The sequence below is a fragment of the Castor canadensis genome, chromosome 11 (assembly GCF_047511655.1).
Source record: "Castor canadensis chromosome 11, mCasCan1.hap1v2, whole genome shotgun sequence".
Lineage (NCBI taxonomy): Eukaryota > Metazoa > Chordata > Mammalia > Rodentia > Castoridae > Castor > Castor canadensis.
Genome location: NC_133396.1, coordinates 85,901,540 through 85,917,352, shown reverse-complemented (window position 1 = coordinate 85,917,352; position 15,813 = coordinate 85,901,540). Strand labels below are relative to the sequence as shown.

Sequence of the window (15,813 nt, the reverse complement as noted above, 5' to 3'; positions counted from 1 at the left end):
ACACCTTGTGTAATCCCTTCTCACAGTGTATCAGTGTTGGTCATATGACCAACAAATAGAGCTTAAGTGATGGCATGTGACTTCAAGACTAGGTCCTAAAAAACCTTACAACTTCTACATTGTTATCTTCTGGAGTACTTGCTGGAAGGGAGCTAAATTCCATGTTGAGAGGATACTCAGGGTGCCCAATGGAGAAATTCATATGAAAGGAACAGAGAGACCTCCTATCAACAGCCAGCACCAACCTACCAGCCTTGAAAATTAGCCACCTTGGCCATGAATCCTCCCCTCCCAGTCACACCTTCAGGTGGTGCCCATCATGACACAACCCCATGAGGGATCCAGAGCCAGAACCACCCAAATTTATAACCCACAGAGGTTGTTCAAGGCAGTAAATCTTCATTGTAGATATCAGCTGCTGAGGTTTGGGATAATTCGTTATGCAGCAGTAGATTATTAGTAAATGCTTTGGAAGCTGAAGATCAGATAATTCATGCTTTCCCTTGTTAATTGCCTACCAACAAACTTCCTCATAGCCAAATCTTTGTGTACATCTTCAAAATAATTATAGTCTTGCTAGGTGAAAAGAGATGCAGAATTCAGATATTATATGGTAAAATCTTGCATGTGTTATTTTAGACATCATAGTATTGGCTTTAAAGCTATGGAAGTACCACTCTTGCCCCCTCACACAGTTGTATGAAGAACTGTGTCAGTGTTTTCTGCGTGGAGACAGTGGGAATGAATCAGTGGTAAGAGAAGCACAATGATGAAGTCACCAAAAGTTGGTAGGAAGCATGGAGGGCTCTGGTGATGCATCGACTTTTGGGTGAATCTCCTTGTAAATAGATGAGAAAGATGTCCTACAGATATTGAATGTGGCTGCACTGGCAGAATATGAGACTTCACACACTGACAGGTGTATTTGGTGTGGGAGACAGAAACACTCTGATGGATGAAATTCAATTTATACCTAAGAGACATGTAGAAAGAAGAGAAAGGTGGTGAGAATAAAAGAAACAAAGAGCTCCAAAGCAATAGATAATACCTATGGTGTTAGAGATTCAGAAGAAGACATAAGGACCACAGGAGAGAGAGAGATTTTAGCTAACACTCCCACTGGCAGCAGGCTGCTCCTGTTTATGGGCAGGAAGCAATAAAGTTGCAACAGCAGCAGCATCGTGCTTTTCAAAGGCGTATTTTTAGGATGCTCCTGATAATGCCCCAGGAATTGCTAAATCTGAATTAAAAACTCCAGGCCTCTACCTCCCCACCCCTTTTCTAAATAAAGGGTTATTGATTGACTAATGGCTTTCATATCCTGCTTCAAATACCCGTAAAGAGGAAGGGAGATGTTACCTACAGCCCCAATGGCTAATAGTTTAAGAAAAACCAAGATCATGGGTGGACAGGTAAGCAGAAGACAGACTGAGGAATCTTTGAGCCTGAGGCAGAAGGAGGGGATCATGCAGAGTTATAAAGAAGCATTTAGGGCCAGTTGCAGTGGCTCACACTGGCTACTCAGCTACTCAGGAGGCCAAGATCTGGAGAATTGTGGCTCAAGGCCAGCCCTGGACAAAAGTTAGTGAGACCCCCATCTGTACACAAAAGCCAAGAGTGATAGTGTACACCTATTATTCTAGCTATCTGGAAAGCATAGGAAGGAGATTTGTGGTCTAAGGCTAACCCTAGTCAAAAGCACAGAGACTAAAGCAAAAAAAGAGTGGGACCATGGCTCAAGTGGTAGAGCATGAGGCCCTGAGTTTAACCTCCAGTACTGCCAATTAGAAAAAGAAAAAGAAAAAAAATGAAGCTTTTAAGGGAAGAGTGTTGCTACTGAAAATAAATGCTGCTGTAAGACAGATATGTAAACATAGACATGTAGAAATCCTGTGCAAATAACAGAGTCCCTTGGTATTTTTTAGAACCAGAGATTTTTCAAAAAAATAGAGCTCAAGGAAGGGTCTCTGAAGTTGATGTTGAAAACCTGCCTTGATTTTAATTCCAGTTCTGCCATTAATTGGCTACATAAACCTAATCCTTATAAGATTACTCTGGACTCTGCAGCTTCCTGTGTAAAACAAGGGCCCTTCCTGGTCTACATGTCCAGAATCACAGATGTCACTTGCTGATGTGGTGGCCTTGTGCCTGGGGATTTTCTCTATCTACAATAACCATAGTTTTTGTCTGCTAGTTCCTTTTCCAATTCCCTCATAAGGTCTGTCCCCAGTGCTGAGTTAGAGCTGACTTTCAATGCAGGAGTGAGGAGAAGCTATAGCTTTAGAGGAGCAGATCAAGACTGTGAATTTGGAGGTGGAGGCAGGAAAGGGAGGAGGAAGCAGAACTTCTGAAGCAAAGGAGAGAGATGTCAGACGGGAGTGACTGCCACGCCCATGACCCTAATAGAGATATTAGGGGGACGTGGGAAAAGTGGACAGAAGAGGACCTCTCAATTCTTCATCTCTTTAGTCTCTCTTTTTTTTTTACCCATAAATAGAGTAAAATACAGTGCTTTCTGTGGTCTTGTGGGTCACAGGAGACATTATATAGAAAGCAATAAGAACAATGTCTTACTACTCAGTAAGTAGGATCCACAGATATACAAACATCTTCCTGAATTGGAGATTGGAAAACTGCTGTAGTCAGACTTGGTGGTGTTAGTGGAGTGGGAATTGGGGACGGTGCTGCGGGTGAGCAAATTAAAGAACGACATTCAGAGGCAGTTTGGGGAGGGATAGTTTTGTGTCTGAAGGAACACAAAAGTATTTTAAGAAGTACATTTCACTGTCTCCCCACCCCCTGGACTGGTGGCAATTTCACCCATTAACTGTTGAGAACTGCCTGTCAGAGAAATGCTGGGAGCTGGGATGAAGCCGTGACCGGGCCCTTCCTCCACAGTATTCTATATTCCTATCATAGCCTCAGAGGTTTGGACCCTCAGCCCATCCCAGAGGACTCAGCATCCAGAAATGTACACAATCAGACAGATTACCTTTATTCTTTTCTTTGCCTCTTGGTTCTTGCATGTGCTCCATACACTTTCCAACTGTGCCTCATTAACAAGACAGAAACTTCACTGTCATTCTGGGGATTGAGAGATAAAACTGAGGAAGTGGCGGGACCACTTCCTGGCAGGGCTGTGCTGATTAGCAATAGTGGATGCCATTCATTTAGACTACAGGGTGAGTGGTGTCTCTTGGTGTTGTACAAGGACACTGCACCACTGGATATAGTGGCCCTGTCGAGGAGATGAGGGTTCTAAGTCAAGATACTTTAAAAAAAAAAAAAAAGAAAAGAAAATAGACTGAGAGCATCTTTATTGAAATTTCTGGGACACCCAGCCCTGAAGCATATGTGTAATTGTTCCCAAGGCTCCGCACACCAGCTGGGATGTCAGGAGGACAATTTCAGTCTTTGGGCAGCTCATTAGGACAGAATCAGGGCGAATGGAGGAGACAGAAGTCCCATCCTGCTGAATCACCAGTGCCACTTCCAGGATCTGTCTGGGTGTCCCCACAGGCCGCCTGGCCAAGAACTGACTAAGCATAGGGCTGCCGAGTTGGCAGAATATCAAGGCTGGTGGGGCCAGGATAGCTGAAGGAGTGGCATTTGTGAATGAGTGTGATGAATTGTTTCTGTTTGTTTAGCCTACACCCCAGCTCCGCCTCACACAAGTGGAGCAAATAAGTGTGAGACGCTGAGGATGGTTAGAGATGGAAGATCGTCTCAGAAGCTGTTCAGACTGGTGGCTGAGGCCTTCCAGTTAGAATGGCTAAGACTCAGATTTCACCAAGATGACACATGAGATGAGAAAAATGAAGATGAAAGAGTATTAGCACTTTACCTTCCTTTTTGTAAAAATTAGAAAAAGATGGGTTTCTTTCTATCTCAAAATGATACACCATTCTCTAGAAAATGTGGAAATATATAACATCATAACAAAGAAAACAGAAAGTATGTATAATTGCAGTGTGTTGCAACCATTATTCACATAAGTTCATTTGCAGTGCTTTTCTCTCAGGAGAGCCCAGCATTTTGCAGGCATTTTTAGTTCATTCTGCAGTACAGGTGTGTGAGGGGTGGTTGGAAGAGCGTGACGCATCCTTTTATTATCATGATGAGAGAAAATCAAAATAGCAAATTCACTGACTTGTTCAAAGTCACAGAAATCTGTGACAGCAATGTCTTCTGTCGTCTGGTTCTTGCCTCTATAATAAAAATAACCTCGCTAATTAACATTTGGCTTGTGCTTTCCCCCATGGGAATATCTACTGTGGACTTTTCATATTTATTCACTTAAGTTGTAAGGAAAAGGGTTCTATTCTTCCTGTGTCTATCTCTAGCTGTCTAACACCCATGTATCTATCTCTATCTGCACACACAAACACAATTAAAGAGATAGATATCAAGTGTGATCTTGTGGATTTGTATTTTTTTTCACTGGAATGTAACCTACTGCTTTTGTCCTAGAGGTCATGAGGGAAGCTCTTCATGGTAGCTCTGTGTTCTTGTTTCTTCTTTATTGCTTGGGATTTTTTTTTTTTTTGTACACCCTGGTGTGCTGGAGCTGGCTTCACACTGGCTTGTGAGAGCTCACTGCAAAATTTTCAGGAAATGTGTAAGCCATTAGCAGCAAGTTGTAGCATGGTAAGAGTATTTACATCATGGAAACTGGCAAATGTTACAATGAGAGCTTTTCCCCACAGACCTGCTTGTTAAAAATTTACCAGCACACCACTGTTTCTGTCACAAAACGATGTTCCAGACTGCTCTTCCATATTAACTACCTCAGTTCCATAATCATCCATTTCTCCAAGGAGCCCTAATTCCTTTGAGCATAGAATAGCTCTTAGAAACCAAGAGCTTAAAGCCAGGTGAGTGCTTCTGGCCATTGTAGAGTGGACAGGCTAGGAAAGATTGTGTCTATGTGTATGTGTGAAGAGGAACACAACAAACAAATAACACGAACAAAGTAAACATAATAATGGCATACATTCCAAGAGATCAACATATGTAAAACCTTCACCTTAAAGACAATTTTGTAGTTGCCTTGAGTGCCAAGCACCCTTCATTTTGGACCACCACCTAGAGCAGAGACTCCTGAGAGGAAGTGAGGACTTTGCATCCATACCCAAGATTACAGAGCACCAAGCCTTCTCAACTGAAGACAATGAGAATACTCTGGGTGCTGATTTTAATGTATGAGTACCAACTTCTGGTAACTTGCCATTATTAATTTAATAGATGCCTAATATATAAGATCTGGATGTCTGTAAAAATCAATCTAAGAGAAGAAGAATCATTTGGCTCAAGAACTGAAGAGAAGACTCACAGTGATAAATTAATCTGCTTCCCATCACTAGGTCCACCATGGGCCCTTGGGTCAGTCTTCAGAAATGGTGCCTGGAGGCCAGCAACCCCCAAAGAGGAAGTGTGATATCCTAGTCATCCTGATAAACTTCCAGGCTGGCTCCTGCCATCACGTCGTACTTCCCCAGTGCAGCAAACTTACTGATTTGCACCCCCTTCATCTCTTTACCCTGCTTCACCATTTTCCCCAGCTGTCGGCCATTACCATCAAAGAGAAGGAAAGAAAAGAGGAAGGAAGAAAGGAAGGAAGGAAGGAAGGAAGGAAGGAAGGGAGGGAGGGAGGGAGGGAGGGAGGAAGAGAAGGAAGGGAGGGAGGGAGGAAGGGAGGGGAAGAGTCAGGAATGGTTTCATGGACAACACTACAAAAAGGGATAGAATCTTTCTCAGTGTACTTATTGACATTCATTGAGCAGCATATAGTTTATTTTAGTTTGAGTTTGCGATGTAGCATCTATATTTAATTCTGCAAGCTGTCAGGCAACTCATATATTTACAAACACAGTCCCGGAAACAATGTGTTTGCTGGTCACATCTGCATCCGTAACATCTAGGGAGCTCTGTGTTGTTTGGCCCTGCTCAGGGCATTATCATTTTACATTCTGGTCCGTGCCAAGGCCCAAGTAGGGCAGAGCCTGGGCTAAAAGTTCCGATTCAATGACAGGCCTGGCAGAAAGCCAATAGCAAGAGACACATTGAAGACTGCAGGTCAGAATGGAGGATGGCTTGTCAGCTTCCCCTCAGTTCTGCAGCCTGCACAGTGATGAGCAATTTCTCTGTGATTAACTTAGGTTTATTTTGGCTTTGCAAGCCTTAAACTACTGTGTGTATACAGAGGCTCTGCTGGAAAGTGAAATGGGGCTTAAGCAATGGAAGCCAGGCAGGGACAGAGAAGGACTCCTGTCTGTAATATAGAACCACTGTTGGCAAAGATGGAGTGGGTAACTAAGCCAGTTTCAGTAGGTAGACCTGGGGAAGAGAGTTGGGCGTGCCCAGGGACAGGAGCCAGGTGGCAAAGTCTAACACGCAGGCCAGGATACATGAAGGAAAACTGTCGGCAGTGGTGCAGTTCAGAATCAGGCAATCTTGGAGGTCTGTCACCCTGCACCGGAAGTAGGGGAGCTGACAGCAGGAGGCACAGGAACCAGCAAAGGTAGAGGCCCATTGTTCCTTGAATGGACACTGTGAGCTTGGCTGGAAAGGAGAGGGGTCAGGGATTTGGGTACAGACTCACTTGGGCTTGGGGTATGAGGAATGAGCACTATGACTCAGGGGTACACAGGAAACTAGCAACTATGGCTTGTTCACCAGGTCCAGGTTGCAGGACTCTGCCCAAATTTAAGGTTTTTGAGACAGCACACATGAAACATCATTGCCTTTTCACCGGCCATGCTGACAGGTCATCTATGCTTCTCAGCTGGGAGTGACCCAGCTTCCAAGGAGCTGGAGGCTTAAGTACCCTTAGCCAAGCTGGGAAAATGATTGTACATTAGTCTGCTTTTATACTCTTAAGAGTTTAGATTTTCCTCAGGCCATAGCAATTTTTTAAGTGAGAGTGACCTAAAGGAGTCTAGAGTAACCTTCCTTGAAAAATCTGTTAGCTTTGTAGGTCATTTAAACATCATCAAGGCATTCTTGGGAGAACCCTACTAGCTTTTCTGCGCCTGAGTTTTCTTCTCTGTAAAATGGGCACAATTTAAATGACCCTTGATTTTTAATGGGGTTTTGTCCAGATTAAGCCATTAGAAGTTGAAAAGGTTATTAAGTCAATATGTGCTTAATAGACCTAACTATCGTACTTCATAGCACGGCCACATGGCACACTGAAGCGAATCAGTTCTTTTCTCTTATGATCATGTAGTTGACTGAGAACTCTGCCTCTCTACTGCTACTCAATAAACTCAAAAAACTATGCAGTGAACCATCATTAAGTTGGGGACTGTCTGTAACAATATCAGCCCCACAGGGTTTTTCTACTATTACGTGAGATAATGCAGGGAAAATGTTTAGATCAGATCTGGTCCATAGTGACTCATAGCTAAACATACCTGGGGGTGATTATAATGACAGCTCTGAGACTCATGGATTTGGACTTTGAAAATTTCAATTTACCACTCACTTCCATAAAACAGAAACAGAACAAGCTGTAGGCATAGTGTGGAGACCTAAGTTGAATCCTGGCTTTTCCCTAAACCAGTGGTGTGACTGACTGACTCATGGCACTTCTGTAGTCATAAGTTTTACCCCCCAGCATTGCATGGTGTGAAAGGAATGCCACAATTGGCTTTCAAAATCTCAAAAATTTCCTGGAAGGGTTTTCAGAATATTCCAAAATTTGAAAATATACCCCAATAGAAGATCAGTTATTTCTATCCTTTCTTTTGTTCCCTTTTCATCTCCCCATCTCCCCCTCCTGCTGCTGAGAGTCACTAGGCCATGTAATGCAGTTCCATGGGACCACTGGGTATGTTAGTCAGGGTGGAAAGATGTAGAAGGCAAAGTAACAGTGGAATGAACACAGAGTCTAGCTTTGAAAAGCTTCTTAGAGAAATGGGCCCAAACCATCTGATGGACAGTTGTCAATGCAGAGAGGCCAGGCAGGAGTGGGTACATTGGCAAGGCATGGAGCAGAGCTGGGGAATCAAGCAAGGAAGCACAGGCTGAAGGCAAAGCTGCTCCACTTGAGTCCTACTGTAGTCATTGCCTGTGGAGCACTGGGGGAGGGGCACCAGTGAGTCCCTGCAGGCACCACCAAACTCTCACAAGGGCGAAATTTTTAGCAGACTTTACTTTCCCAGGTTGCTTTCTTATCTGTAAACAACAACAAAACGAACAAAAAAAACCCTTGTTGGACAGGGTCCCTTTTGTGTTGAAACAATGGAAATAATAATAGCAAACAAACACACAGCACAGTCTAGGCCCTTTTTTGGTACTGGAGTTTGGAACTCAGGGCCTTGAGCTTTCTAGGCAGGCATTCTACCACTTGAGCCCCCTCCCCAACCCATTTTAACTTTAGCTATATCTCATATAAGGCCTTAAATTTTTGCCCAGAACTGGCCTCAGACAATGATACTCCTAACTACAGCCTCCTGCATAGCTGGGATTAGAGGCATGATCCACACCACCCAACTGGTTTGCTGACATGGAGTCTTGCTAACTTTTTGACCAGGTTGGCTTTGAATGTCAGTCCTCTGATCTCCACTTCCTGTGTAGCTGGAATTCTAGGCATGAGCCCCTGCACCCCACCCAGGCCAGGCCAGGGCTTCTTTATAAATATTAGCTCTTTGAATCCCCACAACTCTACGAAGTAACACTGTTATTACTGCCCTTTCTTTAAAGTCTTTTCTATTAGCCAATTCCCCTTTGGGACAGCTGACAGGGAGGCCTCAGTGCCTGGAAGAAGGCAGACTGGTTCTCAGAGCCAGAAAAGCTTCTGGAATTTCTTAAAGGAAGAGGATGGAAAGGATCTGGGAAGGTGGTTTTGATCTTCATGGAGATGAGTTTTGAAAGACTTTGAAATGTGTACCTTTTCATTTAGAGGTTCTATTTGACTGGCAGTGCCATCTTTCTCTTTCCTGCGTAAGTCCTCTGACCTCAGGGGAGGCTGTGGGACCAGAGGGCCTCCCCAGTCTGCACACTGTGACCCTGGATTAATCAGGCAAGGCCCTGGACAAGCCTGTCAGTTAGCTTGCCTGGTCAAGGAAAGTGCCAAGGACACCCAGCGGGCAAGTAGGAAGCCTTAGCAACTGACAGATGACTCTGTCCTTGATCAGTGAAGGGATGGTTATCACATGGAGAAGCCTATAAATTTGGGGCCCTGAGGGGATGGAGCCTACAAGGTCTAATGTCACTGAAGCTATATGTGGATGTGAGCATTGTGTGTGTGATTTTTAAAGTTTATTACGGGATCCTCAAGCCCTGAGTTTTGTTCCTGCTCCACGAGGGAAGGGTGGGTCTGTCCTGTTCCCCAGATTTACTCCCATCCCTGAGGACAGTCCTTGTGTATGGATTATTGATTATTGCTTAATAGCTGATTGACTGTTTGATGGACAGAGGTGAGTGAGGATAAGGAGAGCTGGGTTATAGAACTGCGAGTCAGAACATCTGAGTTTCACGCCTGCCTTCTTGTGGAGAGGTCCCCAGAGAGGCCCTTCGCCTCTCTCAGCCTCCCCTCTTAAAGGTCTCACATTAATGTAAGAACATTTAGTAAACAGTAATTATGATTAGCTCTTTCCTTTGCATAACTAATTATCAGTATTGTTGACCTGATTCTATGCAATAGGGATACCCACATCCTCACCAATTTTAAGTCATTTCCTGATGAGCAGTAGGGCAAAGCATCAAATGCAGCTTGCTGGGTCCATGCCAGTCCTAGGGTGAAGCTGAAGATGATGTCACAGAGCCTGGAAGGACAGTTCAGTAGAAGTGTATCACCTGCCTAGGTTCAAATGGAGGAATGCTGGGAAACATCAGGCATCTCTGTGAGGCGAGCAGATCAGCCATTGACCTCAGCTCATAGACCCACCCACCCACCCTGTCCTGTCATTTCTCCTGTCTACCCTCCCTTTCTAGGAAAAACAGGTTTTGCATGACATGCTGTGGCTGACAAAAACAAATAACACTTCCGTGATTTTTTTTAAAACATTGACACCCTCAGATTGATTCAAGAAAACATCTTCTCAATAGAGGTGGCCAATTAACCACTTAAATGGCTTGAAAACTTATTTAATGTCACTGCCTAATCACTTTATGAAATGTCATTGCTCCAGTAGGCAAAAATTCCTGCTTTATACCTCACTTCTCTTACGCCCCACTCTTTCTGAGACACAGAGCTTCTGTCCAAAGAAGACTGAAATTACTGCTCTTCTTCTGTGTGTGCCCCTTACATTTGCATGGAATGATGGGATTTCTGCACTGAGCAGGATCATGGGGTCGTCTTGCTTCATCCATCATTTTACTGATGATTAAAGTGTGGCATACGGAGGGATGTCCCTTGCCTAAGGGCACCACTTTGTAAGAGGCAAAGCAACTATTTTTCATAGCTGTAAGTCATGTTAATGAGAAGCAGGTAGGCCTGGATCTGCCACAGAGAAGTCCATGAAGACACCTGAATACTTCATGTATCTATTCCCAGCCTCAGTGTTCTCACCTGTTAAAAGGGAGTAACTTTATTATCCGTACGTTATAAGCAGTAACTCCCACACATCTACTAACTGATTTATGCTGGTATTTATTAGTGATATTACCAGTAATAATTTTATTATTTACAATACTCTCACATTTATAGCTTAGCCATGCACTGAACTTCCCAAGGATATAACCCCTCCTCCTCTACAATAATTTTCGATGAAGAAACCTCTGTTTCTGCTTCGTTTGCCAAGACTTTACACTAGCAGCCAATGCCCCAAATCCTCACTGGTCTACCTTTTGACACACCAGGCAGAAGGGGAGATTGAATAAACAGGAGAGCACCAAAGAACCCCTCAAAGTCCCCAGCTGGATCTCAGAGTGGTAGAGATGTGATTCTTATAAACTCTACAGTGTTGAAGACTGCATGGCTTGCTTCTCCTGTAACCTCATCCATACTTGATTTTCTCTATAGCCAAAATTGTGACCCATTTAATTCCTGGCTTAAAGAACAGACTTGAGCTAATGCATTCAGCCACAGAAACACCCAGGCCTTGTTTTACTTGTGCCTTTGGTACAAAGCCAATTTACTATTGTCTAGGTGTAAAACTGCCTTAAATATGATGAAAACAGAAGAAGGCATTTGGCTTTCACAGGAAAATTGATCATGGTTTTCATCAAGGAGCTAGATCAGCCATTGTGCTATTATATTGACATAGAACATGGACATTTGCTTGTAGTCAGCTTCGGGACAAGAAGGAAGAATAGAAGCATGAGACAGAAGGTGCTAATTGTCTTATCCTGCTGTGTATTAGTGGAATTTGTTAGAATTTAGACAGTTAAAATTTGCTTGACAGGTTGCAGTTCCAAAATTTCCAGTGATATTATTGTGGAGAACAAACAGGAAATGGCCAAAAGCTGTTCCCCTTCAAAAGTCTAATTTTTATACAACTGTCAGCACAGCAATTATTTTATCTTCTTTATTTTTTTAAAAGGTGAAGGAATGTGTGCTAAGGATTTTTTTTAAAGAAAGTTTTGAAGCCTGTTTAAAACTCCTGTTTCTTAAAAAGAGATTTTTTTTTTTTTTTTTAGTCAAAATGTCTTCAGATCCTGAGGAAAACCAATGAAGCGGAAACCATATGATTCCCAGGCCAGGTTTTTCTGAGGCGCAGCGAACACTGAATTCAGACGTTCTTGCTGTGCTCAGCGGACTTAGCCCAGCAATCAAAACCGTTTGATTCTAAGGCTGGTCTGCCTATAAGCAGGCAGGTTCCAGCACATTGGGAGTGCTGAAAAAGCATAATTACAAACAAAGAGTGACAAGAAGCACACTTAATATAGCTCTCTTCTTTCAAAGAGCCCCAGCTTTTCACATGCAGGCTCACCTGTCCTTGGGAACCCTGGCTTGGCAGGTGAAGTGGTGGCTACAGCCTCACAGGAAGCCCAAGAAGCCAGTGAACCAAGAAGTTAAGTGACTGGCCAAAGCCACATGTTGTCACTGGCTCACAGTGACAACATGAAATGCCTGGAATTGATGCTCAAGATGTGGTCTCTGGCTCTGAAGGACCCACAGACGAGGTAGGGAGAGTGCGGTGAAGGCTGAGATGGGGAGATCTGATCAATATCACCTATTCAAGAAACTGCCGCACTGGCTTCTCCTGCAGAGGAACAGCTAGGAAGAGGCCTCATCAGGTCAGGCTTTAGGCAGACTGGAGAGGGTGTGGTTGTCTTTTATATGTCTGTCTTGTTATTTTCTATCACTGTGCAACAAAGTACCACAAACCTAACAATGTATTCCCTCACAGGTTCTGAGAATCAGGAACTTGGGTACAAGTTACTTGGGTCCTTGGTTCAGGGTCTCACCTTGTACTTGTATGATGGAGTTTCCCACTTTCTTGCTAACTGTTGGCTGGAGATTGCTCCCAGCTCCTAGAAGCCACTTGCATAGAACCTGCTGCAGAGAACCCATATGCAGTGCCCAAAATGGCTATTTTTTCTCTTCTTGGACAGTTGGAACTTGTTTCTTTGATACATCACTTTCTTCTAAAGACCCACCTGATAAGGCCAGGCCCAAGGAGGACATTGCTTAAAGTTATTCATAAGTCTTTGTCCTCACTGCCACCATTATCATCTAAGTACTATCCATGTGGCCCTTCAATGCATTTGGCATTCATCAGATCTCAACTTAAAGTTAACTGATTTGTAACCTGAGGGTGGCAGTGATATCCCACCCCACTCACAGTTCCTGCCCTCACTCAAGGGGAGGGGATTAAATAGAACACACACAGAAGGACATAAGAATCTTGGAGGACCACTTTAGTGTCCTGCTTTTGACATGTGCATTTCCACCTTACCATGTTTGCTGCCTCCTGTGTCAAGTACTCACAGTCTTCCAAATGAATCATCTTCCCTTCCCTCCACCAGTATGCCTTTTAAAAACTGAGCAATATTTTACAACAGGCATTAATCGCTAATGGTAGAGTTTCAGGTGATGGAATGAGCACTAGATTTTTTTTTAGGACTTTTTAATTTATCTTTCTTCAGCAGATGAATATACGAATGATTAAATGAGAAATATTTTGGGCATCTTCATAAAATTGTACCCACATGAAAATGCCTATTTCCTTGATGTGCAAGGATGATTCCTCTTTTTAGTTTCAAATCACTTTTTCCCCCCCGGTAATGCATGCTTATTATAAAACACTAGGGATTTTTCTTTCTTTCTATGATTTTATTTTTTAGGCTTAACTTTTTAATCCAAGTGGAACTAAGTTCCCAATATTATTTGTAAAATATTCCATCCCTACTCAATTAGTCAGTGATGCTTTTTTTTCATAGCCTGAGTTCTTATCTATAAGGTTTCCCTCTAGGCTGTCCTCATTTATTGATCTGCCTGTCCAATTTGTGAGCCAGAATCACCTATTTTAATTATGAGAATTTTATCATGTTTTAAGATCTGAGGGGCAGTGCTTTCTCATTGTTCCTCCCCCCCACCCCTTGGCCAGTTCATTAAGCACGGTCTATCTCTTCAGTTAGCCCAGCATTCTTTGGCAATGTGGAGTCAGATCTATATTTATATTCTACCTTTGCATTTTCCACTCCTGTGGGTCCTAATAAAATATGAACTTATAATAATATTTCTTTAAATAACACACTTCCTGTGAGAATGGAGGGAACGTCTTAGAATCACCCAGCACAGAACAGAGGATCAGTACCTGCAAGCTTGGTTCCAGGCCTATGCAACCCCTTCAGGTTTCTCTGATCCCAGGGGAGTCTGGCGGTTTTGTGAGGGGCAGCCAACTGAGACTGTTTCTGGGGGTTTCTGGAAGGGAGCATGAAGCAGGTGCTAAAATCCATTTTGCCTGCCTGTCCTGCAGTCTGGAAGTGCCAGGGAATTTTTACCCCTTCCTCATCCCCAGGCAGCTTCTCTCTGAGCTTTGGCAGCCATGGAAAATCCTTAAGCCATGAATTGCAGGTACTGGGATTTGGAAGTCATTCTGGCACTGTCTAAGGTGGTGCTGGTGACTCTGACAGTGTGTGCAGAAATTAAAGACTGAAGGAATGATTCCAATTCCAGGCCCCACAGTACCCAGCAATTCCTTCATCTGCCTAGAGGTTGAGAAGTTGTCTTTATATAAAGTGCAGGCATTTTATATATTAGAGGACTGTGATGAGTCACAGGCAACCAGGGATTGTGAAGGCCAAAATCTTACTTCTTTCCTGGCCTCCTTCCCCTACATCAGACAGGTCAGGGCATGCAGCCATTCAGTTCTTCAAGAAGGGTGTCAGCAGGAGGCAGAGATCAGGAGGATCATGATTTGAGGCCAGTCCAGGGCAAAAAAATAAGCCAGGTGTGGTGAAGCACATCTGTACTCCTAGTGATGTGGGAGGCATAGGTAGGCTAGGTAGAAGGATTGCAGTTTGAGGCTGGCCCTAGCTGAAAAATATTTAAAAGCAAAAAGGGCTGGAGGCATGGCTCAAGTGGTAGAATGCCTGTATAGCAAGCACAGGAACCTGAGTTAAACCCTAGTACCACAAAGAAAGAAGGAAAGGAAGGAAGGAAGGGACGAAAGAATGAAGGAACAAATGAACGAAGGAAAGAAGGAATGAGAACAAAAAGGAAATCAGAGTGTCTGAAGGCTCACTCTGAACTTTCAGAAGCCTAGGTAGAGAGGTACAAAAGTGACACACAGAGCTCTTGTGGTGCTCTTTGCACAGTGACATGAGGTGGATGGATATCCTCACACAGAGATCTACTATGATGATGGCAATATGGGGTATTTTCTCCCCTTCTAACTCCATCCCTGCATGACCTTCAATCCTGGAAGAGATCTTAGATATTATCTAGTTAATCCTTTATATTTCTAGAGGCCACATGGACCAAGAGGAAAGTGACTTGCCCAAGTTCATCAGATTTATAGCAGCATGGGACTCAAGTGCTTTTTCTGCTCTATAGTTCTGCATTTAAAAAATAAGACTGCAACTTGCTTTATATCAAGCTTCTAGAGGCAGCATTCAGTCTATGAGGTGATTTCAGAGACATATTGAACATTTTTGAGAGAAAATGAATGAGTCAAGGCAGAAAACGTGGAAGTCTGTATAACCTACAGGCTAAGTCCCATTCACTGAGCTCAAAAAAAATCTGTCTTTAGAGCTATGTGAACATAAGTGATTGTCCTAACCTCTCTTCTCATCTACCAAATGATGACCACAGTATTTCCTCACAGGTTTGTTTGAAGAATTAAATAAAATTATACACATCCAGCACTTGGCTCAATGCCTGAGACTACCTTGGGTCACTAGGGTAAAAGATTCCCAGGTGGGCACTGCCCAGTTATGTTTGATGCTCACATTAAGGACCACAGGGGAAGGCCAGGGTGCCCAAGTGACATCTCCCTTTGTACTCTTCTAGTTCCAGAGCCCTGGAGGAGCGGCACAGAGGGGGAGAGTGTGGCGAGAGAATGAAGACACCAACTGCCCAGGAGAAGCATGAGGTGGCAGTGTGGCTCTCGGCTTAGAGGGCTTCGGCCAGCGGCCACCCCGTGGGCAGCCCTGCTGGCACTGGGCCTGCCCGGTTGGGTACTGGCTGTCTCAGCCACGGTGGCCGCTGTGGTCCCTGAGCAGCATGCCTCTTCAGCAGGCCAGACCCCCCTGGACTGGCTGCTCACAGACCGGGGCCCCTTCCACCGGGCTCAAGAGTATGCTGACTTCATGGAGAGGTACCGCCAGGGGTTCACCACCAGGTACAGGATCTACAGGTGAGTGGAGACCTCCCTGACACCTCAAAACCCAACCTGTGCTGGCCTGGCTAATGCCCCA

At 44.0% G+C, this 15,813-nt stretch overlaps 1 protein-coding gene across 3 annotated transcripts in view; it reads left to right on the top strand.

Moving 5' to 3' along the window:
- The window catches only part of Brinp2 (BMP/retinoic acid inducible neural specific 2), a 94,914-nt gene that overhangs the window by 32,988 nt on the left and 46,113 nt on the right, over window positions 1-15,813 (top strand). For 2 of the 3 annotated variants that reach the window (XM_074047394.1, XM_074047393.1), the window contains exon 2: window positions 15,407-15,752. In XM_074047394.1, the coding sequence (XP_073903495.1) occupies window positions 15,484-15,752 (269 nt within the window). In that variant the 5' untranslated portion in view covers window positions 15,407-15,483. Of the gene's footprint in view, window positions 1-6,388; window positions 6,521-15,406; window positions 15,753-15,813 lie in introns of those variants that run through there. The other variant, XM_074047395.1, reaches the window with a different exon arrangement.